Source organism: Chlamydomonas reinhardtii, chromosome 2 (assembly GCF_000002595.2).
Source record: "Chlamydomonas reinhardtii strain CC-503 cw92 mt+ chromosome 2, whole genome shotgun sequence".
NCBI classification, from domain to species: Eukaryota; Viridiplantae; Chlorophyta; class Chlorophyceae; order Chlamydomonadales; family Chlamydomonadaceae; genus Chlamydomonas; species Chlamydomonas reinhardtii.
In genome coordinates this window covers 6,731,864-6,754,060 of record NC_057005.1, presented here as the reverse complement: position 1 = coordinate 6,754,060, position 22,197 = coordinate 6,731,864, and the positions used below count along the sequence as shown (strand labels likewise).

Here is a 22,197-nt window from a genome sequence, read left to right as displayed (position 1 = left end):
AGGCGGGGGAGCGAATGACACAGGAGTGCAGGGAGGGGAGGGAGAGGCCGGGGAGGAGGGCGGGCGAGCACAGGAGTGCCCACTCGGCGCACGAGTTTAGGGTTCATCGCGCGACCTCCATAACATGCATCTTGAACGGGGCCTTACATACTTATGTTAGCTTGGTGACACGGCGTGTTTCTATCTGTGTTTGCCGCAAAATGGCGCTGCCGCTCAGAACCAAAGCGTGAAGCGCGGCGCCAGCAACCTGGCCCAGTGCTGCAAGTCTATTTCATTAAAGGATTTAGAAGCACGTGTGAGCGATGCAGGTGTGCGCGCACCGTCGTGCGGCGAGCAGCTGGTTGCTCGGGCTCGCGCTGCTGGTTTTGTTGCTGGGGCAGAATGCAGTTGACGTATTGGCTTCTATCAAGGATCCCTACAAGGTGCGCTCCAGCGGGGGGCTCAAGCAGTCCAACCGAACCATGGAAATATGAGCGCGTGAGGCTACCTCCTGGGCTACATCGTGCATTTCTCCACGGGGAAAGCAGCACAGAAAGCCTGAAGGACGCCGGGGGCAGCGCACAGTGGTGGGCGGGGGGTTGCCGAGCCGGGGCACCCCAGGGGGCTACCCAGCTCGTGTATGTTCTGCATCCCCCGAAGGCGACCCGCACGGCACGATGCATGGCCTGCTGCATTATCAGGTGCTGGGAGTGTCCAAGGACGCGGACGCAGACGCAATCAAGCGGGCGTACAAGAAGCTGGCGCTGAAGTGAGTGTGTTGCGGGGCGTCATAACCGCAGCGCCGCGCCGCGCGTGTGCAGGCAGTTGTGCAGCGAGAGCGGGGAAATGATGTCCGACTGCTTACCCTACTTGCTCACAATGTCTTTGAACCTCGGTTTCGGCCGTTCAGGTACCATCCCGACAAGAACCCGAAGGGGCAGGGCAAGTTCATCGAGATCCAGGTGCGCACGCGCCCATCCCCTGCAAACACGCCCCAACCCCGCCCCAACCCAACACCGCCCATGCACCTCCGCGCCTCCACAACTCCATCCTTATTCCTTTACCTCCACCGCTTCTACCTCCCGTTGTGGTGGTATCTTATTTCCTCGCAACGCTGCCATTCTTACCGCCCGTGTGCCCAGCATGCCTATGAAATTCTGTCGGATGGCGACAAGAAGCGGGATTATGACGAGGGCGGCGGCTCGGGCGGTGGCGGCCACTACCACCACCAGCAGCACCACCAGCAGTACCAACAGTACCAGCGCTACCAGGAGCAACAGCAGCGGCAGTACGAGTACTACCAACAGCAGCAACAGCAGCGCGAGCGGCACTTCCACAGTCTACTGCCCTCCAACACCTCCTTCATTACCTCGTCAAACGCGCGCAACCTCATCTTCCACAGCAGCCGTCCCTGGATACTGATGGTACGGCAAGCCCATAATGCGTACACTGCAAACTAAGTACCTGGTCATTCGGGGCTGTACGTTGGGACAGGGCTGCGCTAGTCCAGTACTCAATCTGTATGGAAATGCGTCACGCCCCATTTCCTCACACTCCTGCCTTCTTGCGGCAGCTCTACTCGGAGTCGGTGCCGGCATGCAAGGAGTTCTCAGTCATATGGGAGGCGCTGTGGCGCTCGCTGGGGGGCGCGGTGGCCAACGCCGGCAACCGCGACGGCGCAGTGGTGGGGCTGGGCCGCGTGCACGTGCGCGACCAGCGCACACTCGTGAGCTGGATCATGCGGGTGAGTTCGGAAGCCGCGAGGGGACGTGGGGCCGGGAGGCGGATGAATTAATGTTAGATAGCGGTGAGCTGGGCGGGGCGGGGCGGGGCGGGGCGGGGCGGGGCGGGGCGGGGCGGGGCGGGGCGGGGCGGGGCGGGGCGGGGCGTAGGCCAGAGCTGCCACTGGCACTGAGGAAGGTTGCGCGGGGGAACGGCTACGTGCGTGCGGGGCCTCGTTGGAGGGGTCAAGGCTCATTGCAGCTGAGCAGTTGGGGCTGATCATCACACGTTCTGCCGCTGCTGCCATGTGTTAGAAAACGAAACGACCGCTGACGTGTGCGTGTGTGTGTGCCGGCAGGCGGGCAGTACCTTCACCTCGCCCGGCAGTGTGTCGGACGGCGACCTGCCGCTGCTGGTGGCGGTGCCGCGCGGCTGCGACGAGGCCGCGTGCTTCCTGTGGGTGCGGGCTCCGGGGCGGGATGCGGGGAGGGATGTGGGGTGGGTTGTCGTTTGGGTAGCCGAGAGCCCTAGACCCACAGAACCTTGGGTGGTAGCGGTGATGTGGGCACGGCTAGGTCGGAGTGTGGGCAGCTAGGTGTGTGGCTGGTGAGGTGGCGGGGTCAGGGGCCTCAGGTTGCCGCAAGAATGTGTGTAGTTGGAGGTCTGCAGGCTCTATCTTACAAGCTCACGCATGTATGTATGATGATCATGGCTTGCAGGCGCTACCGCGGACCCCTCCGCCTATCGGCGTTACAGGTGGGGTGCGTCAGCCATCGGGGATGATGGTGGCGATCCCGTAGACGGGCGCGCATTGCGCCGTGCACCTGTGCACGTGCTACGGCTGCTGCGTCCTGCCTACCTGCAACTTCACCTGCCCGGTTGCCTCCCCATTCGCCTCCTCCTTCAGGACTTTGCGGCGGACAAGCTGCTGCGGCTGCCGCGTGTGTCGCAGCTGGAGCCGCACACGGCGCCAGCCTTCCTGGGCCGTGCCTCGCCGTACAAGGTGTGCTGGAAACTCCGGCCGTGTCGTACTGCACCGCAAATATTAGCCCGAAACGGGCACCTGTTGCACTCGTGGCGGTCCCTGGTTTTGCCGCTGCACGGACTGCTGCTACACCTCTCACCGCCTGAGGTTGTGAACACGCGGTGCGGTGGTGTTGCTGTCACGCCGGCGCGCAGGTGGTGGTGGTGGCGTTCGGGCGGGCCGGCGGCAGCGGCTCCTTCGCGCTGCGCAGCCTGGCGGCGCGGCAGAAGGACATGCTCACCGTGACGCGGGGGCACGTGCAGGTGAGGGGCGGGGGCACGTGCAGGTGAGGGGCGGGGGCACGTGCAGGTGAGGGGCGGGGGCTGCAGGAGTGAGTGCATCAAGCGGAGCAGCGGCATGTACCGGTGTCGGGCAGCCAGGAGACCGTCACGGTATCGGCCGGTCGTGGGCGCAAAAGGTATTCTGCTACACCGCCAACAGGCATGTCCGCTAAGCAATACTTGTTCTTCCTGCCCGCCCTGTTGTCAGGAGGGCAATGCGCAGCAGGCGGCCGCCTGGCAGCAGGCGCTGGGGCTGTCCTCGCCGCCCGCCGCCAGCTCGCTGGTGTTCCTGCGCGGGCCCGGCACCGCGCCGCGGGTGGTGCCGGTGCCGGCGGGCAAGAGCCGCGTGGAGGATATGCAGCAGCTCATTGACGAGACGGGTGAGCGGCGGCCGAGGGGCGGAGAAGCCGAGGGGTGTGGGGTTTAGTGTCCAGTGAGGATCACCAGCCGTACAGCATGGGGTTGGGACGATCCCAAGAGTTCAGCCGGTAGCCCGCAGCTCTATTACGCGCGATACCCAAACATGCCTGATCCTCTAATTCCTCTTGAATCGAGTTGCTCACAACCTCCCCCGGTCCCCCGACCCCGCAGGCGTGCTGTGGCAGGAGGTGCCGCCGCTGCGCCCCTCTACCGGCGCCTCGCTGGGCTGCCTGTGGGGCCGCGCCGCCGCCGCCAGCGGCCGCTCCATGATCGACACGTGCGTGCTGGCGGTGGGGCCGGGAGGCGGCCCCGGCAGTGCGCTGGAGGAGGGCCGCCGCCGCATGGCGCTGCTGGGGCGACTGCTGGCCAGCGCCACGTCGCAGGTGGGGGCGGGGGTGGGGGCTGAGGTGGCTGTGTGGCGGGCTTCGTGTACTCAAACACACGTGCGAAATGGGTATGCTGCGATGCAGTAACTGGCATTGGCCGTTGCATTGGCTCCAGCGCCACACTCAGCAGCACGCGCCGGACATGCCCCCTCCCTCCCTCCCTTCGCAGCGTGACCCCACGGTCTCAGCCGCCGCTACCGCATACATGGCCGGCAAGCTGCGGCTGACCTGGTTCGACTCCACCCGCCAGCACGAGCTGTGCACCTGGTTCCTGTCAGCAGGGGGCGGCAGCGCACTGCGCCCCACCACCACGACCGCCCAGCCCGGATCCAACGCAGCCGGCCGAGCTGCCGCTGTGACGGCCGCCAACGCCGCGGCCGCTGCCAAGGTCAGCTACCCCGGGCTGTCGTGTCAGGCTGTGCGCTTGTGTTTTTTTCTGTGTAGTCAAGGATCTTTCGTCGCGGGCAGCAGACGCTGTTTGTGACCCTTGACGTACATGTGTGCAACTCAGTTTCCTTTCGTAGCTTCCGTCACGAGCAAAACAACACAGCACACACCAACTATACCGTACTTCCGACAGGCGCCGGAGCTGCTCCGATCCATGTGCGGCGCGGGCCGCTGGGACGTGCTCGGCCGCGTAAAGAAGGCCGCGCAGACCGCCGCCGCCGCCGCGGCCGCCACCGCCGGCAGGCCCGACCTCGCCGCCAGGCTGGCACCCGCCCGTGGCTCCGTACACCTGATCGTGCTGCGCCCCTCCATCGACCAGTCCAGCTGGTTCCGCGGCGGCGGCGCACAGCACACACGCAACGGCAAGCGCGTGTTCCTGCACGCGGTCAACGCCGACTTTGACCTGGCGGCGCCGCAGGCGCCGCACAGCGACGCCGTGGGATCCAAATCTGGATCCGGGCCGGCGTACGGCGATTCGGATCTGGATAAGTTGGCCATGTGGATCAACGCGATGCACGCGGACCCGGACCGGCAACTGCACGCCAGCTCCACCTTCCCGCCGGCGCTGCAGACGGACGACGAGCCGGGAGCGCTGGAGTATGTGACGGGCAGGTGTGTATGCGCGCTCGGCTGTTCAGGGCAGTGGGAATTCTGGGGGAACATTGCCTGGGGCTCCCGTTTCGCGTGGTGTTCTTTGTGCTGTCTGTGGTGCCGGCGCTACCGGCGCGAACCTAGCGCCTCCCTGCCTCCACACGCGCTTGGACACCTCCGCGCAGGTTGTACGAGGCCGCCCGGACAGCGCTGGAGTTCGTGATGCAGGCGGGCGGCCTTTCGGACGACGGCTCCGCGCCGCTCAGCAACGAGATGCAGTACGCCAACCTGGCCATTGCGGTGGTGGCGCTGCTGTTTGCGCACTACGCCATTTTCGGGGGCGGCGCCGGCGGAGCAGGCGCCGGCAGGCAAGCGTGAGTTGGGGACAGTCCTTTTCTCCTAAAGGCTGGAGAGGAAGGGGAGTGTTTTCACCTCTCCTAGCTACAGAACAGGAGATGGTAGGAGGCAGCCCTGCATGGAGAAGGGGGCAGCATGGTGGGGAATGGGTGGGATGCAGTGGGGTATCTCGTGTTCAGGGAGCAGGGAGCAGACGCGACTTTAAACGCCGCTGTGTAACCACCTGTCCAACTCTTTCCCCTGCCAAACATGTAGGGGTGCCGCGCGCCGGCCCTCGCCCGCGCTCCGGCGCGCAGCCGCCGCCACCGCCGCGGCCGGCGGCGCCACCGTGTCCCGGCCCCCGGCCGAGCACCAGCCGCATGAAGCGCGCGGTGGCAGTGGCGACACCGCTGGTGGCAAGGAGGGGTCTGCCGAGGGGCGGCAACAGGAACGCAGGGCCGGCGGGGAGGGCGAGGTCCCCTCGGACCAGGCGGCGGAGCAGCGGCGCGGGCGGCCGGTGGAGCCGGTGGTGGTCAACCGGCGAGCGCTGTCACCGTCCTGGCGGACAGGTCGGCGAGGCGATGACGACGTTGACGTTGATGGCGCGGCGGCGGCAGCGGCTAGCAGCGGCAAGGCGGAGGAGGAGGGCGTGATGGCGCCCCGCCGGCGTGGCAGCGGCGCGGACGGCGAGGCTGGGCTAGGAGCCGCGGGCCAGGACGAGGGAGCGGAAACGGGGGCGGAGATGGAGGCAGGGGCGGGCAGCACGGCTGGCGTCGATGGCGACAGCGAGGACGTGGAGGTGGTGGACGTGGTGGGATGCAGCGACACGGAGGGGGTGCGCGGCACCGACACGGGGCCGGACAGCAGCGGCCTGGCCCCCGAGGACAGCTGGGAGCACGTGGACAAGCGGTGATTAAGCGGTGAATGAGCTTGCAGCGTCCAGCTGTAGTGAATCAGTGAGTGAAGTAGTCTGAGTGGGCCTGCGATCGACAACGGCTGCTTTGGGACTCCACGGCAAGGCTGTGAATGCGGTGAGTGACTATTGCGCGATGTGATCAAGCAACAAGAGAATGTAAAGCAATGTCAAGGAAGCGGAGAGCCAGGCAGAGAGTCATCAGAGACCGAACTAGTGGTCAACCGACTCGAAGTATGGGTCAGTTGCGTCGGTTGTATGGGACCGTTCCTCCAACGCCACCTCCCGCGAACTCCTGGGAATTTAGTTTATAGCTGCTATTGTTCACCCATGTAAATCAAATTGCAAACATTATAGGTGCCAGGTGCTGAACCTCGGCGACCAGTGTTTCTCGCCGACATGCCCAAGCAAGGAAAGGCCATACAGCCAAAGAAACTTAAGAGTAAGAAGCGCACCATGTCTGAGATTTCAACCGTCGCGGAGGCGGTGCGCGCGGCGGCAAAGCAGGATGCCCGCATACCTGTGACCCTTCTGTCCGGGTTCCTTGGCAGCGGCAAGACCACGCTCCTCAAGCACATCCTGGGCAACCGTGAAGGTCTCAAGGTTGGTCAGTCTGGCCGGCTCAGGGCCCGATGTCCGCCGCCGCATCCCTTCCTTGCCGCTCACTCCGCGTGCGTCGCTAGCGTCGCAACTGTCCCACCTGCCCAACACCCCTTCTGGCGTCATGTGCGTTCGCATTCGCGTTTAAAGGCACTTTGGTAACCTCTCATCCGCTGCCAGGTTGCTGTAATCGTGAACGACATGGCGGAGCTCAACATCGATGGCGCGCTGGTGGGCCAGAGCAAACTTGTCCAGCGCGGCGAGAAGCTGGTAGGTGCACCTGTAACCATAGTAACGATTTGTATATGTAACAGCGGTGGGGCTGCCGTCCCCGCCTGCTCTCCCCGATGAGCCCGTGGGTCGACCGCCCTGCAGGGCTGTAACATGTTAGGGCTTCAGAGGCAATTAAGCTCAGGAGCAAACGATGCGAGGGCCGCCGTCTCCTGTCATGACCGACTGCTGCTGCCGCTGCTGCCGCCATGTGCAGGTGACCATGCAGAACGGCTGCATCTGCTGCACGCTCCGAGAAGACCTGGTGGAGGAGGTGCGCGCGTGCGCCTGCATGCGGACTGGCTGTCTAGCTGTCGGCGGCGCCCTGGAGGCAGGGCGGGACTCAGGGACTCAGGGCGGGACGGTGGGGCTACACCTCTGCCCCGTGTCGGCCCCTCGGCGCCGCACCGTCCTTCAATGCCTGTCTGCCCTGTCACCCGGGGCGTGTTCCGTATTTGTGTCCCCTGAGCTGATTGCTCCCATACATGTTGCCGCGATGCCGGGCTGAGTCTTAGTCACCGGCCCTTCTGGCCACCTAACAACGCAATTCGTTGCACCAGGTGGGGCGGCTGGCCACGGCGGGCGAGGTTGACTACATCGTGATCGAGTCCACTGGCATTTCCGAGCCCATGCAGGTGCGGCGGCTAGGTTGTGGCCAGGCACACCGCTGGAAGTTAACCTGCACGGTAACTCGTGCGTACGTGCGAATTATCTTACCTTCCTCCCCCGCGCAGCCAACACGTCTCCCTGTTTCCACCCCGCTTACAGGTGGCGGAGACATTCACGTTCGCCCTGCCAGATGACCTGCAACATCAGGACAGCGCGGCCTGCCCGCTTCCCTCGGCAGCCCAGGCGGCACCGCGCGAGGCCACCGCCACTGCAGCAGAGGCCGAGCGCGGCGGCAAAGCGGCGGCGGCCGGCGGCCACACCAAGAAGTCTCGCCGCAGCTCCTCCGGTAGTGGCGCCGCGGAGGCCGCGCAGGAGGAGGCGCCCCTGGAGGCACCGCCGCAGGGGGTGCCGGCAGCGCTGTCCTCTGTGGCCCGGCTGGACACGTGCGTGACGGTGGTGGACGCGGCCACGTTCCTGGACAACCTGACCAGCATCGAGGAGGTGGCGGACAGGTGCGCGTGCCCCATACATGGCTGGGGTTGTGCGTGTATACAGGTGATGGATACTGCTGGCGTTGTGTGCCCGGCACAGCCGTGTGGCCCTGGTGTGAAAACTGAACGAACCCGGCAAATCATGTTACACGTACGCCGCCTGTGTACGGTATGTTGGGGGCGCGCATGCGTGTGTGTGTCTGTGTGCTGGGCGCCGTGCATGTGCTGCTGGACCTTGCAAGGGATGGATGTCCACTCACCCCGCTGCAGCCTCTCTTCGCCCCTCACAGGTTCAACGAGGCGGGTCAGGAGGCGCCGCCGGACGACCAGCGCCAGGTCGCCGACTTGCTGCTTGAGCAGGTGGGTGGGTGGGGGGGGGGCGTGTTGGGGTGGAATGTACGTGTATGCATGCGCGCCACGACATAGCAAGCAAGGGCTCTGCGGGGTCACACTGCACCTTTGTCCCCGCCCCGTGCGTGCACACCCCGCAGTCCCCTTGCCCATGCCTTATGCGTTGCACACCCCGTGTGGGTTCCTCGCCGGTGCGCCTGCTCCTGACGGCATACGGCTGGTGACCTCCCCACTCCCGCCCCCCTTCTTCCAGGTTGAGTTTGCGGACGTGATTCTCATCAACAAGTGCGACCTGGTCACAGCCGGTGAGCGCGTGCGGGCTGAGACTGGGCTCGGCATCATATGACATGACGACATGTTAATGATTGACTGCTTGCCTGTGACGGAGCCACTCGTGGCGGGCTTTGCAATGCTGATGCCAAACTTCATTCCCGGGGATTGTTAACGGTAACAAACGGTGTTACTGCCGGCTCCCAACCAACAGACCAGCGCCGTATAATTGTTGCGGCTGTGCGCAAGCTCAACCCGCGCGCCGTGCTGCATGAGACCACCCGGTCGCGTGTGGACGTGCGCTGCGTGATGGGCACCGGACTGTTCAACCTGGAGGAGGTGGGTGGGTGGGTGGGTGGGTGGGTGGGTGGGTGGGTGGGTGGGTGGGTGGGTGGGGTGTGGAGCGGGTGTTGTTTCCACCATGCCATGCGGGTACCGGGCCCAACCCCAGAGGCCACAGGGGTCGCACACACATCCACAAACCTGAGTGGCTGTTTAGGTTCTGGGGACCACGCAATCAGTACCGGCATTCCGCATTTCCGAAAGCGTGCCCATGTTCCGCTGCCCCCCACGTTTGGCCGCATGCATTAGGCCGCCGACGCGCCCGGATGGCTCCAGGCGATCAAGTCAGGCACGCCGCTCAAGCCCGAGTCAGAGGAGTACGGCATCAGCAGCTTCGTGTACCGCGCCCGCAGGCCCTTCCACCCGGGTGCGTGGGACGGCACGATCGCATGGGGTTTGCACTCTGCCAAACCCACATGTCCACTGCACATCGTGCCGGCCAACGAGGCGTGGCGTCCCCAACCTCACACCCCTCAACAACGCCCCTCAACAAGATTTGTCAATGCTGCCCAGTCCTTGGATGGCCGCACCGTGCGTCTGTCTCATTTTGTGTCTGCCGCGGCGGGCTGCCATACCGCCGTGCATCCGTACAGAGCGCCTGTACGACAAGTTCCTGGAGCGCTACTTCATGACTAAGGTCATCAACGTCATCCCCGGCCCCGAGGGCGACGAGGACGAGGAGGCAGAGGCCGGGAGCACTGGCAAGAGCGCACATCCCGCCGCCGCCACCTCCAGCGGCAGCCGTAGCAGCGGCAGCGACGGCGCAGCGAACGCCTCGGCGGGTAAAGCGAATGATGACGACAGCAGCAGCACCAGCAGCGGCAGCGGCTCTGGGTCGGGCAGTGACGAGGAGGCGGCGAGCGGGGACGAGGACGAGGGCGCAGCAGAGACCGAGGCGCAGCGAGATGGGCTGGAGGCGTACGCCAAAGTGCGGCGCGAGGTCATGGCGGCCATGAAGCGCGACCTTGGGTTCATCATGAGGTGGGTTCCACGTGCTGACACAGGCGGTGTCACATGTCTCTAAGTACGGGGCGTGTGTTGGCACAAAAGAAGGAAGCACGTGCGTGCGTGCATGTGTGCATGTGTGTATGTGATGTCGCTGCCCCCTGCCAATCCTTACCGCCAGATCCAAGGGCTCCGTGTGGCTGGCCACGCTGCGGGACACCATCGTGGGCTGGGGGCACGCCGGACTGGTGCTGCAGCTGCAGCGCGCCGGGCCCTGGTTCTGCACCGTGCCCACGGTAAGCCGGGGTAGCGCGTGCATGGAGGCCAGGAAAGGGGATCGGGAGTGGGCTTCCTTACTCGCCCGGTCAGGATGTCGTCGGCTCTGGAGCCAGCACGTCAGTGGCATGACGCGGTAGGTGCTGGCGGCAATCTTGCTTGCTCGTGTGGGGCAAGCCGTTGGGCTCTTACCTGCCATTGCCCCGGTGCGCTAATAACCAGCTTGTTGCCCGTTCGCGACGTGCACAGGACGAGTGGCCTGAGGACGAGGCAGTGCGGGCGCAGATCCGTGCCGACTTTGACAGCGACCCAGGCATTGGCGACAGGTGCGTCGCGCCGCGGTGGGAGAGGGGGGGCTTCATGTGTTGCAACCGGGCCCATGCAACCTCGGTGTGCCTGCTGCAGGCATGTGCGTTTCCTACTGTTTATCCCTGACGCCACTGCCCCCGGCCCGCTGTCAACCCGCACAGGCGCCAAGAGCTCGTGTTCATCGGACAGGGGCTCAATCCCGAGGCGATCAAGTTGGGCCTGGACGCCTGCCTGCTCACTGACACAGAGGTGGACGCGCTTGCGGCGGCGCGGGGCACGAGCGGGGGCAAGGTCAAGGGGCGCAAGGGCAAGGGCAAGTCTGTGCCCGCGCTCAAGCTTGTGGACCCTCTGTTTGGGGACGACGCTTGACGGGCTGCGAATGAGGTGGGCTCCCTTGCATACCGTATGCGAGGGCAGTTGTGCGTGGATAAGCGTGACAGAGGCCGTGGGGTTGTGGGGTTTATGCGGTCTGCTGGTGTCGTATGGCGCACGGGCTTGCATGTGTGTGTTCAGGGGCGCGTTGTAGCGAGCGCAACTGCACATAACACCGCGTGGCGTCTGTGCGCGAAGCTAGCTAAAGCAATTGCGCAGATTGTACCGTATGTTTGTGCACGCGCACCTCTCTAGGTATTGCTGCCGGATGACTGGCCGAGCCAGCGGGAGCGGGGGCGTGTGAGGGCTTCAGGTTGACTCGAGTCGTAGTTTGCCCGGGATGCGCGCAGCAAGTTTGCCCAGCGGGGCTTTGCGCATCGTATATCATGCCGTGTAACATTACATTGCGCCGCGGCGCTGTCCATACCCTCCAACCCCGCGGCCCCAAACCACGGCAGCCGCTCGCAAGCCCTTACAAGCGCTTGATATACGGCTACGGCCAACTACACAACTGCGGCCTCACAGCCAGGTGCGGTAGCCTGCTCAAGTTCCATATCCCTAGTTGCATGAACCATACGGCACACTTCCCGCCGGAAAGAGGCCGGCAAACGGGCTGTACAGTGCACAGTGGGGCCAGGTCTCAAAACAGCCTCGTCAGTAGCTAGCGGGTCCCCATTGAACCACAAAATAAAGTCGAATTCGCTGTCACAATAAGGCTGCCACAATAAGGCAGGGGGGTCACAGTCTGGATCACATGGAGCAATGGCATTGGGCAGGCAGTGGGGAGATAGGTCACAGGTTGTAGCAGTCATTGCCAGTGAAAGTCTAACTAACTTGCTCGCTAAGGGACTTCCGTGGGTAGGTAGGAGCCCTGTGGGAGGTGTACCGCCCACACAGGTGCCCTTGTGGTGTGAAGCAGGTAAGCAACGTGTGCTTGGCACGCACGCTGCACGCACGCTCTTCTTGGCAGTTCGTCATATCATTTTGTACTTTGCTGCATTGCTTGGTAAGCAACTGCAAGTCCGCCAGTATGATGGATCACGTCAGCGCTTTCCATATCGTAGTTTCTTCCTCATGAGCCTTACTTCCCGCATCGTCCCCGCAGCTTCGGCAGTTAAGCAACACTCCTAAGCTGTCCAGCACTCATCTACAGCCAAGCAGTAGCAAGGCTGGCTGGCAGCACAGGCGGTGATGCGGCCGCAGCTGCCTGGCCCAGAGCGTCCAGCATCCCACTTCCACTGCCCGAGCTGCCGCTGTCGCTGCTGCCGCCCGAGCTGCCGCTCGCGCCAGAGGTGGACGCGCCCATCGCAGGCGCGGCGGCTTCATTACACGCAGCCGCGCCCATGAGCTCTGGGCGGCCCTGGTCACGGCCGCCGTCAAATGCCACGTCGCTGCTGGCGCTCTCCAGGCCGGTAATAAGGACCCCATCACTGGTGGCCAACAGAGCCTCGCTGGCCAGCGCGACAGCGCTGCCGCCGCGAGAATGCATGCCTCGGCGGCTGCCATCACCGCCCCCACTGCCGCCGCCGTTGCTGTGTTCGCCCCGGCCGCCGCGGCGCTGCGACAGCAGGCTCTGCTTTGGGCTACTGACTCCGCTGCCGGCGCCGCCGCCGCTGATGCCAGGATTGCCGCCGCCGATGCTGGCGGTACGGCGGCGCACGAACAAGCTGTACAGCATGCCTCCGCGTGTCATGTCGGCTGCCACGTCATCGTATGAAGGGGGCCCGGGGTTGCTGGAGCGAGTGGTGTTGCCACAGCTGGTGGCGCCCTGCGGGCTGGGCTTGCTGCCGGGTGCGGCGCCTGAAACAGCTGCCGCAGCTGCTGAAGCTGCTGCCGCAGACGCGGTATGGAAGCCGTGGCGCCATGCCCCTGCCAGCGCTAGCCGTAACACGTGGGAGACGCCTGCGAAAGCCGCCTTGCCCATCAGAGACCGCGCCGCCAGCAGACCATGGCCACGTCGTGCCCCCGAGGGTGTTGGTGCTGCCGAGGAAGGCGGATGAGCAACACTGGGGTCCTCGCCACCTCCAGCCAGCAGTGCGCGCTTCTCGTTATCCACCACGACCGCCGCCGGCGCTGCAACCACAACCTGCAGGCACTGCTGCTGGGCGCCCTCGCCGGCATGCCCACCGAACCCGCCACTACCACCACGCCCGCTGCTGCCGCTCTCCTCCTCGTTCATCAGGTGCACACACTCATCACTGGGGTTGCTGCCGGCTCGGCGCCGCCGCCGCGCCGCCACCAGCGCCGCCAGCCCCTCCGCCGCCGCCAGCAGCAGCCAGCCGCCGAAGATGAGCCCGGCGGTGGTCGCGAACATGGACCTGCCGCCCAGGCGGTCGTGCAGGACCGCTCCGGCCAGGCCACCCGCGCCGCTGGCCAGGCCGTTGAAGACCGCCTGCCACAGGCCCTGTGTGGCATGAGCAAGAGGCAGAGGGGCGGGTCAGTGCGCGGTGGCGGGGTTACGCTGTCGTGGTTCCTGCCACATGCGCGGTCACACAGTAAAACTCCAGGCCGCGCACTCAGGAGGCAGAACGAAATGGCCATTGCCCACACCCGGGCAGCACCCGGGCCCGAGACCAGCAGGCACCAGCGCGCGCACCTGCATGGTGGCCTGCAGGCTCTCGGGCGCGATGCGCTTGCAGTGCACGCAGCATGTGCCCCACGACAGCGCAAAGGTGAGGCCCTGCATCAGCTCCACCGGCAGCACGAACCAGGGCGACGGCAGGGCCGGCAGCGCCGCGTACGCCGCCAGCCGCAGCACCAGGCTGCCGGTGGCCACGTGCAGGATGGCGCCGGCGGGGAAGCGGCGCGTGACTGCCTCCTGGAAGTAGAACACGGGCACCTCGGCCACACAGTTCATCTGCGGGTAGGGTTACAACGCGCAAATCACATTGCGAGCTGGCATTGCAAAACACATTTGTTCGCATCCGGCCCCGAGCCAGCAAGTGCATGTGTGCGACGTGTTCCCAAGCATCAAAGCCGCAAGTGCCCACCAGCAGCGCCCACACACTTACGGTGAGCATGAGGCCCTGCAGCGCGTGCGAGGCGCCCAGCGAGGACACGTAAATGAACAGCCAGGTGCCGATGGTGCCGGTGCCGAAGCCCAGCAGGAACACCTTGGCCAGGAACAGCCACACTGCGCCGTCCGACAGCAGCCGGCCCGCACGCTGCAGGAAGCCGCCACCGCCGTCAGCGCCCCCGCCACTGCCGCCCGACGGTGGACACTTGTCCATTCCGCACTGCGGCTGCTTGCTGCTGCAGCCGCCGGCAGTGTCTGGGTTGCCAGTGGCTGTGGCAGGGGAGCCTAGCGGGATGGACTCTAGGGTGTCAGAAGGGGCCAACTGCTGCGGCTGGAGCTTCCCGGCCAGTAGGACACCGCAGTCGCTGTTCTCGACCTGGGTACTGCTGAGCGGCGGGATTGCGGCGGCTGAGGCGCTTGAGGACACAGCGTGGACGTGATACGAGGCTGCGGGGCTGATGCTCGCATGGCCATCAGCACCTGCCGCAGCAGACCGACCAACACACGCGGGTCCAAAGATGTTTGCCACCACATGGACTGCAGGCGGTGTGGCGGCCGTTTGAGTGCTCGCCGCTGCAGGAACAACTGTGGACGAAGGGCCCAGCAGGCCCGCCTGCTCCTCCTCATCACTCGCCGCAGTGAGAGCAGCAGCCGTAGCACCATGGGCAGCCGCGGCCGCGCTGTGCCTGGACACTCCCGGGGAGCCCAGGAAGGCACCGGCACGTACCGCCATCGTGGCAGCGGCAGCACTGCTGCTAACACCCTCAGCAACAGCAGCAGCGGCCACAGTAGTAGTAGTTGGTGCCGCCGCCGCCGCCTCACGCTCGCGCTCACGCTGCCGTATCCAGATCTCACTGCGCTGGATCCAGGCCTCGACGCTGCTGCTGAGCTTCATTATGCTGTAGCGCTGCTGGCTGCCGGCCTGGCAGCTGCCATCGGACGCCGCCGGAATGGTCGTGGCCGCTTCCACAGCTGCTATGGAGATCGCCGCCGACACGCCATGCGGGTGCTGTGCCTCCTCGTAGCCGAACGGGGTGCTCAGGTGCATCAGCACCGGCGGCGGCAGTGCCGGCGGCGGAGGAGGCGGGGCGGACGTCAGGCCGACCGGCTGCTGGTAGTAGTGGCGGGAGGCATGGGAGCCGTCGCCATCACCTTGATTGCGGCTTGCACCTTGGAGCCGGGGGGTGGGCGGGCGGCGGCGATGGGGCAGGGGCCCTGGCGGCGACGGGGTCGGCGGCACTCCGGAGATGGTGCGCACCAGGGCGCGAATGAAGGGAAACGGCTCGTGTGCGTGGGGCAGCAGCGCCTGCGTGTGCCAATGCAGGCGTGAAGTTGAGCTGGAATCTATCGCATGAGTTCAGGAACCAGGCCCACCTCCCCACAACCCCAGTCCGCCGCCCTATTAGAGACAACGCCGCCTTGTGCGTGCTAGCGATGCCCTGCCAGTCCGGCCCCAGCAGCCCTTCACACCTCCTCGGTGTGCAGGCACTCCTCGCCCCTCGCATCCAGCCCAGCAGATCCTTCCCCCGCCCCGCCACCATGCATGCAGCTGGCCACCTTGCGGCCCTGCCTGCCGTTGCTACTGCCGCCTCGTCCTTTGCCCCCACTGCTGCTACTGCCGCCGCCGCAGCTGAAGCGCGCCAGGATGTAGATGCAGGGGGCGGACAGCACCAGGTACACCAGGAAGCCGGCGCCGTAGCCGAAGCTGTCCAGCAGAACACCCGCCGCAAACGACAGCCCGCCCCAGCCAATGCTGCCCCACAGCCGCTGCCGGCCGTAGCTGGCGGCGCCCTGAGGGCGGGCCACACGCGGCAGAGTGCCTTAGGCGTCACCAAAACGTGTGCAGCATGACATCGGAGTAATATGGGGAGGGGCTGCTGCCGGTGCGCAGCTGATTGGGGCTGCGCGGTGGTTGCGGCCTGCTGCCCCCGCCCCATCATCGCGGCGCACCTAGCTACCGCCGCTGGCCCCTCGTCCATCCGCCCGCCCGCCCGCCCACCCACCTGCTGCCTGCTGCACAGCGCCACCACTGCCGCGTCCGCCAGCACTCCGGGCGGTGCGGCCACGTACTCGGACACAATCACCACCTGCATGTGTCAGGAATCAGGTGATTTTGGAGTAAGGCGGTGCACACACACACAGCACTGCCCACTGCCCCACCCTTCGCAGCCACCCACCGTGAAAAGCAACAGATACCGCGCCTCAGCCGCGTAGTAAATGCTGCAGAAGGGCACGACAGTTGGTTACTGACAATGATGTCAACGGTTTAAGGGCGAAAGGTCTGGGCAGCAGGTCGTAGTGGGTCAGTGGGTGGTAGATGACCCGAGTCAGTCAAGGCATGACCAGCGTTGAGCGCCGCAAGCACCCATCTATCTGCGTTACCCCTTCGGCCCTTCCCAATGCCTACCTGGCGCGCAGCAGGATGGAGGCGGCGAACGTTCCCACCATCATTGACCGATGGCACTTGAACTTGTCGGCTAGGGCTGGGCCGGTCATGGCGGCGACGGCTGCCAGCCACGGCCGCACCGCCGCCAACAGGCCGATCTGGGGATCGGAGACGCCCTTGGAGGATATGAAGGGGTAGAGGTAGGGCAGCAGGAAAACGGCCCCTCCCGCGCTGAAAAGATACCAACCCTGCGACACAAGGGGTTGGGGGCGTGTTGGGTGGCTGGGGTCTTGGGCCTTGGGGGCACCGCTGTGGGAAGCGGTTGGGTTGCCATGGTGCCAAGTCGATGCGGACAGGCCGCAGAGCGAGGGTGGGCGACCAGCTGGGAGGGGGTTGCACGGAGGCACCCGGAGGGAATCAAGATCGTAGCTCTCGCAATTCTCGTTTCTCCAGGGCAATTCAAAGCTGCTGCGCCGTGACCAGTGTACACGCGTGTGTAACATGGGCATGCGCGTCTGACCGCTTCCCCCATAATACGACCAAGCGATTTCCGTTGCAATCAAAACGACAGCCCAAATGTCCTCAGCACTGCACGCGCACGGTCGAGGTGTATGTGAAAGGCCGAGCCGAATTTCGGTCGCTCACCTTCGCCAGCAGCATTTCGTTTAGCTGCCTTGCCATTCTCGATCAATGTTTTGACGCAGGTGATGGTCTAAGCTCCAGGATTGTGTCGGAAGGCGCAGCGTTCCGTCGCCAAGTCGTTACCTCTCGCAGAAAGTGTCGCCGCTTCACCGCTGGACAGTGCATCGCATCTGAGAGTCCGTATAATGGTTTATGTATAGATATTTATATCAGCAAGCCTTTCAACATGGGTACTCAGCCATACGCAATTGTGGCAACCCCCCACCTGCCCGCACATCCGCAGCGCAAGCGCAAACCCCCGCGCCCCGTTTGAGAAGCGGGTAAAGACACACTCCTCGTATGTTGGGGGTCACGTTGCTTGCCTCGCGCCTAGCGCCATAGCATTTACGCGGCAGTGCATCACGCCTCCTGTCCCTCCCTCCCTCCCATACATGTCGTGCTGGGCACCGGTGGCGCTGGTGTTCTCCAGGTTGGTTTCGGGCGCATCCTTTCTGGTAGTCCCACGCAACGCCCGGCCGCCGTCGTCCAGCCCAGCCATCCCAATACAGCAGCCGCTTTCCGTCCGCCAGCCATGGGCGCGGCCGTCCACAGCGTTTACCGTCGGTTACGAGGTAACATGTAAATTCGCAACTTGCGCTACTGACTGCCTACTCTCGTGTCGCCTGCAAGCCCACTCCGCCGTCCGCTCTGGTCTACGTACGCATTCGTTTCCACACCACTCGTCATGTTGGATGTAAACCCCTGCGGCCCTGCCTGAGCCCGCCCATTGCCTAGTTCCATGCAAAGCCCAATTGCACCAATGCACTTCACAGTTCGAGCTTGTGTATGCGCCGCTTCTTTATTTACACAGGGCAGCGGGCCGTGGATTCCAGTAATCCGTGTGTCCACCAAGGTGTCCACTTGTTTCCGAGGATCATAGCTGCCGCACGTGTGGCTGCCCTCTCTGCTCCTATTGCTGCACACGCAGCCTAAGCCAAGCGCAGACGCCCCGACGCAATTTCTGCTCGCCCTAATGCAGCTGCTGCTTTCCGCACTCATTGCCCGTTCGGTAGAAAAATCTGTCCCTCAGAACCTCTCAAACCTGCCCTCAGACACCTGAACACCAAGCTCTCGCGCAAAGCTCGCATCAATTCTTCTAGTTCCGGTGCTCTAGCACTGCCCAATCACGTGACGTGGCAGCGGCCTCCCATCAGTGGCAGCTCACAACGAAAGCGCCATCTGCTGCGTTGCCTGCTGCTGGTCCACGCCTACAAGCTGTGAAACGCTCTGGGGCCATCATACAGCAACCAACCCAGGCCTTCCCTCCACGAGTCCGTACAAAACAAACACACATTCTTTATAGATGTCGAGGCTACGTCAAGGTCATCGGAGTCAATACACGCAAGGCTACAACACATTTGCACATGAGCGACTTCCACACGCTCCATGCAACTCATAACCGTACCTCGTCACTCGTGTCACCCGACACACTCATCGACACGCTGTGTCGGATCAACAGCAGTCACGCCACACTCGCCAGCCGCACAAAACCATAGCGCTCAAAGTGCAGACGCGTCACACTGGGATCTACCCGCGGCCCCGACCCCGGCCGCCAAAGCCCCCACGGCCGCCGCCGCGACCGCCAGCACCGCCGCGACCAAAGCCGCCACCGCCACCGCCACGGCCGAAGCTTCCGCCGCCGCCACGGCCGTAGCCACCCGAGCCGCCGCGGCCGCCGCCACCGTAGCCGCCACGGCCACCATAGCCGCCGCCGCCCCCGCGACCACCGTAGCCGCCACCGCCGTAACCGCCGCCACCGTAACCGCCGCCGCCGAAGCCACCGGTGTTGGCCTCTCCCGGCCGCACCTTGAGCTCCGGCAGCGACGACGGCAGCGTGAGCGTGATGCCGCGCTTCTCCTCCGCCGCCTCCAGGAACGCCTGCACGTGCTCGCTGGGCACGTCGAACACGGCGCCCTTGCCGTCCGCCGTCACCGTCATGCGCTTGACCTGGTCCAGCAGGCCCTCGTCCAGCCGGCACGTCTTGCGCAGGTGGCCCCACACGCTGCCGGGGTTTTCGATTGTGTGGTCCGCGCACTCGAACAGCAGCGTGGTGCAGTCGTCGTGCGCCGTCAGCAGCGAGCGCGCCTTCATCACCTTGTAGCCGGTGATCTTGGCAAGCGCGCGCGCCAGCGCCTCGGCCGGGTCGCGGCCGTCGGCGGCGGACTCGCTGAGGTAGCGCTCGGCCGCCTCGCGGAAGTGGCCCACCACGGCGGGGTCCACCTCGCCCAGCAGCGACAGCGTGCGCTCGGCGGCGATGCGCGCCATGTCGGCGGGCTGCGGCGCGCCGATGCGCTCAAACTTCATGCCCGCGCGCTTCTCAATGATGGGCACCTGGCGGCGGAGGTTTAGATGGGAGGAGCAGGTTAGGTGGGGACTTGGCACCGGAGGCGGGAGCAGAGTTGGTGGAGGCTGCGTTACTCATACTGTTGGCCCATGCGCTGTGCCGCCCCCAGCCGCGCCCTTGCCAGATTGCTGCTTGGGCCTATCCGCCCAGCACATCCCGCCCCACCCCGCTCCAGCCCGCCCCACCCCTCCACCCACCATGTACTCCATCTTCTTGGTGACCAGCGTCACGCACACGCCGCTGCTGCCGGCACGGCCGGTGCGGCCCGAGCGGTGGATGTAGGTCTCCCAGTCGGCGGGCGGGTCCACCATGAGCACCAGCTCAATGCCCGTCACGTCCAGGCCGCGGGCCGCCACGTCGGTGGCGATGAGGATGGCGAAACGGCCCTTGCGGAAGCCGTCCAGCGTCTGCTCGCGCATCGACTGAGCCAGGTCGCCGTGCAGGGCCTGGGCGCAGCAAGGGTAGGAGCATGGAAGAAGGTTTGAGGCGACAGCTTTCTGCACGCGAAACCCAGAGATGCGAGCACATGACGTGCATCTCGGCTTCTCCTTCTGCACTGCCGGCGCTACCGTCAAGCCCTGTGGATCTCCTGGGCGCTCGGCCGCCCGTTCCCTAACCCTAATTGGCCTCGGGCATAACCCTGCTGACCCGCCGCCCTCTCTGCCCACCTGCGCGCCCAGCGAGTCTCCCAGCACCACGGACAGCTCCGCCGCCTCCTTCTTGGAGTCGGTGAAGATGATGGTGCGGCCGCCGGCGCCGTACGAGGTGATGAGGTCCTTCAGCAGGCCCGCGCGCTGCGGGTAGGAGCAGGGAAGCATCAGGTGCTTCACAGTCACCGCCGCCTGCGAGGGAGAGGGGCAAGTAGCAGGAGCGCGGCGTGCGTGGTTAGGACACAGGTGATGAAACGTGCTATGCGGGGTGTTGTGTCAGCAGAGTCAGCAGAGTCAGCCACGCCCAACACAGGCAATGTGGTGTGACGTGTCTCCATCTAAGTCACCAGCGTTGCCTTGCTAAGGTTAGGGCGCCCACCGTGCCAGATGAGTGGACTTCTGCCCTTACAAGGAATCACAGGTCCGGATATGCTCCCGGCGACGTGAGCGCTGGGAGGCCTTGCGTGCAGGTGCCAAATGCACAGCGATTCTTCCGCTGACCTGTCCCCCCCCCGCGCCCTCCTCTTGTTCACCCCCACGTCCATTCACCCCACCTCCCTGTCGCGCTCGCCTTGTCAGCCTCTCTCCTCCCCTCCCTCTCCTCCCCTCCCCTCCCTCCCGCTCTCCTCCCCTCCCCTCCCCTCCTGCCCTGCCCTCACCTGCATGCGGTCGTCGCCCACCAGGTCCAGGAACTTGTGGCCGGGGCGCAGGAAGCGCTGCGTGAGGCCCTGCACCCACTTGGGCAGGGTGGCGGAGAACAGCAGCGTCTGAATCTGGTCGCGGTTGTTCTCGCCCTGCTTCAGGATGGTCTCCACGTCCTCGATGAAGCCCATGGCAAGCATCTGGTCCACCTCGTCCAGCACGCGGAAGCTGCGGCAGCGAACGGGGCGAGTTCCAGGCATGACTAGTGAGCGGGGCGGGTGAGGGACGAGGCGGCAGGGCCGGATGTGAATGAGGACCGACACTAAGCATAGGGGTCCCGGCTGAGCGGAAGCTACCCAGGCACCCTGCTCGCGCGCACGACTGCTTCCCTCCCCACCAGCGCTCACTCCATCAAACCCCTCAATCAAACCACAACGTTGCGCCCTCCAAGGGTCTGACTCACCGGATGTTGGACAGCTTGAGTGTGCCGCGCTCCAGCAGGTCCTTGACGCGGCCGGGTGTCCCCACCACCACGTCCACGCCGCGAGACAGCGCCTGCTCCTGGCCGTCGTACGGCGTGCCGCCGTACACGCACATGGTGTACAGGTTGGCGGCCTTGCCGGTGTTGGCAAACACCTCCTGGACCTGCAGGTTGCGAAACGGGTTGCCGGGGGAGGAGGCAGGGAGCACACGAGAGGGTGAGAATGGCGCGGGGACAGAGGCAGGTGAGGTGCAAGCGCCGCGCCGTCGGCAGGCTGTTCAAGCAGCTGGCAGAGCAAGGTGGCATCGTGGCGTATTGGCGGGGAAACTCATTACGCTGTAAGCTAGACGGCGGCTATGTCGTTGCACTTCGCACGGTTGCCGGACGGCGCTACGGCACGCACCTGCTTGGCCAGCTCGCGTGTCGGAGCCAGGACGATGCAGACGGGCAGGCGCCCGGCGCCGCGGCCGATGCCGCTGCCACTCTTCTGCTCCGCGATAATGCGCTCGACGACGGGCACCGTGAAGGCCAGCGTCTTGCCGCAACCCGTACGAGCGCGGCCGACGACGTCGAGGCCCTCCATGGCCGGCTCCAGCGTCATAGCTTGGATGGGGAAGAGCGACTCGATGTTTTGGCTTCGCAGCATCGACTTGACCTGCTCCGACAGCTTGAAGCGGTCCAAGCCGAGCTCGCTCGTGGGCGTCGCGGCAGTGATTGCAGCGAGCTTCGTCGGCGGCTTCACAGGCTCCTCGCTGTCCTCTGACGCAGCCTTGACCTTCTTTACCTTCTTAGCAGGGGCGGCGTCACCGTCAGCGGCCTCCGCCGCGGCCTTCTTCTTCTTGGGCTTTTCGATGGCCGCCGGCTCTGCGTCTACCTCAGTCGCACGTTTCCGTTTCGGTGCCGCGCCATCCTCGGACGCCTTGGCCTTCTTAACCTTCTTTTCAGCTACAGGAGCCCCAGCCGCCTCAACCTCCTCTTGGTGCCTTGTTTTGACCATGTTATGTGTGTTTAGCCTCGCTTCTAAAAGGCTGAAGAATATGTGTGGTCTGCAAGGTCACTGTTG

General features: G+C 65.0%; 4 protein-coding genes across 4 annotated transcripts; 2 read left to right on the top strand and 2 right to left on the bottom strand.

The window, feature by feature from the left end:
* The first annotated feature begins 158 nt into the window (after window positions 1–158).
* On the top strand, window positions 159–6,274 carry CHLRE_02g118450v5 (uncharacterized protein). The gene is made up of 15 exons (XM_043060014.1): window positions 159–422; window positions 681–748; window positions 890–941; window positions 1,122–1,403; window positions 1,553–1,723; window positions 2,060–2,157; window positions 2,421–2,457; window positions 2,609–2,704; window positions 2,881–2,988; window positions 3,215–3,386; window positions 3,598–3,809; window positions 3,982–4,200; window positions 4,393–4,871; window positions 5,036–5,224; window positions 5,463–6,274. The coding sequence occupies exons 1-15, from the start codon at window positions 303–305 to the stop codon at window positions 6,097–6,099; spliced, it is 2,940 nt and encodes a 979-aa protein (XP_042927648.1). The 5' UTR covers window positions 159–302; the 3' UTR covers window positions 6,100–6,274.
* Window positions 6,275–6,438: 164 nt separating this feature from the next.
* CHLRE_02g118400v5 (uncharacterized protein) lies at window positions 6,439–11,364 on the top strand. The gene is made up of 13 exons (XM_043060013.1): window positions 6,439–6,702; window positions 6,880–6,969; window positions 7,187–7,243; window positions 7,530–7,604; window positions 7,738–8,090; window positions 8,360–8,429; window positions 8,674–8,725; window positions 8,905–9,029; window positions 9,282–9,399; window positions 9,626–10,013; window positions 10,159–10,273; window positions 10,503–10,579; window positions 10,724–11,364. The coding sequence occupies exons 1-13, from the start codon at window positions 6,556–6,558 to the stop codon at window positions 10,929–10,931; spliced, it is 1,875 nt and encodes a 624-aa protein (XP_042927647.1). The 5' UTR covers window positions 6,439–6,555; the 3' UTR covers window positions 10,932–11,364.
* A 30-nt stretch (window positions 11,365–11,394) lies between these two features.
* On the bottom strand, window positions 11,395–17,158 carry CHLRE_02g118350v5 (uncharacterized protein). The gene is made up of 8 exons (XM_043060012.1): window positions 16,982–17,158; window positions 16,358–16,584; window positions 16,128–16,170; window positions 15,954–16,037; window positions 15,421–15,741; window positions 13,946–15,256; window positions 13,531–13,791; window positions 11,395–13,338 (listed from the first exon to the last, which is right to left on the bottom strand). Exons 1-8 carry the CDS (start codon window positions 17,015–17,017, stop codon window positions 12,082–12,084), a joined length of 3,540 nt encoding a protein of 1,179 aa, XP_042927646.1. The 5' UTR covers window positions 17,018–17,158; the 3' UTR covers window positions 11,395–12,081.
* Window positions 17,159–17,566: 408 nt separating this feature from the next.
* CHLRE_02g118300v5 (uncharacterized protein) lies at window positions 17,567–22,194 on the bottom strand. The gene is made up of 6 exons (XM_001702398.2): window positions 21,538–22,194; window positions 21,117–21,298; window positions 20,671–20,881; window positions 20,030–20,203; window positions 19,559–19,807; window positions 17,567–19,348 (listed from the first exon to the last, which is right to left on the bottom strand). The coding sequence occupies exons 1-6, from the start codon at window positions 22,129–22,131 to the stop codon at window positions 18,545–18,547; spliced, it is 2,214 nt and encodes a 737-aa protein (XP_001702450.1). The 5' UTR covers window positions 22,132–22,194; the 3' UTR covers window positions 17,567–18,544.
* Between the last annotated feature and the right edge of the window lie 3 nt (window positions 22,195–22,197).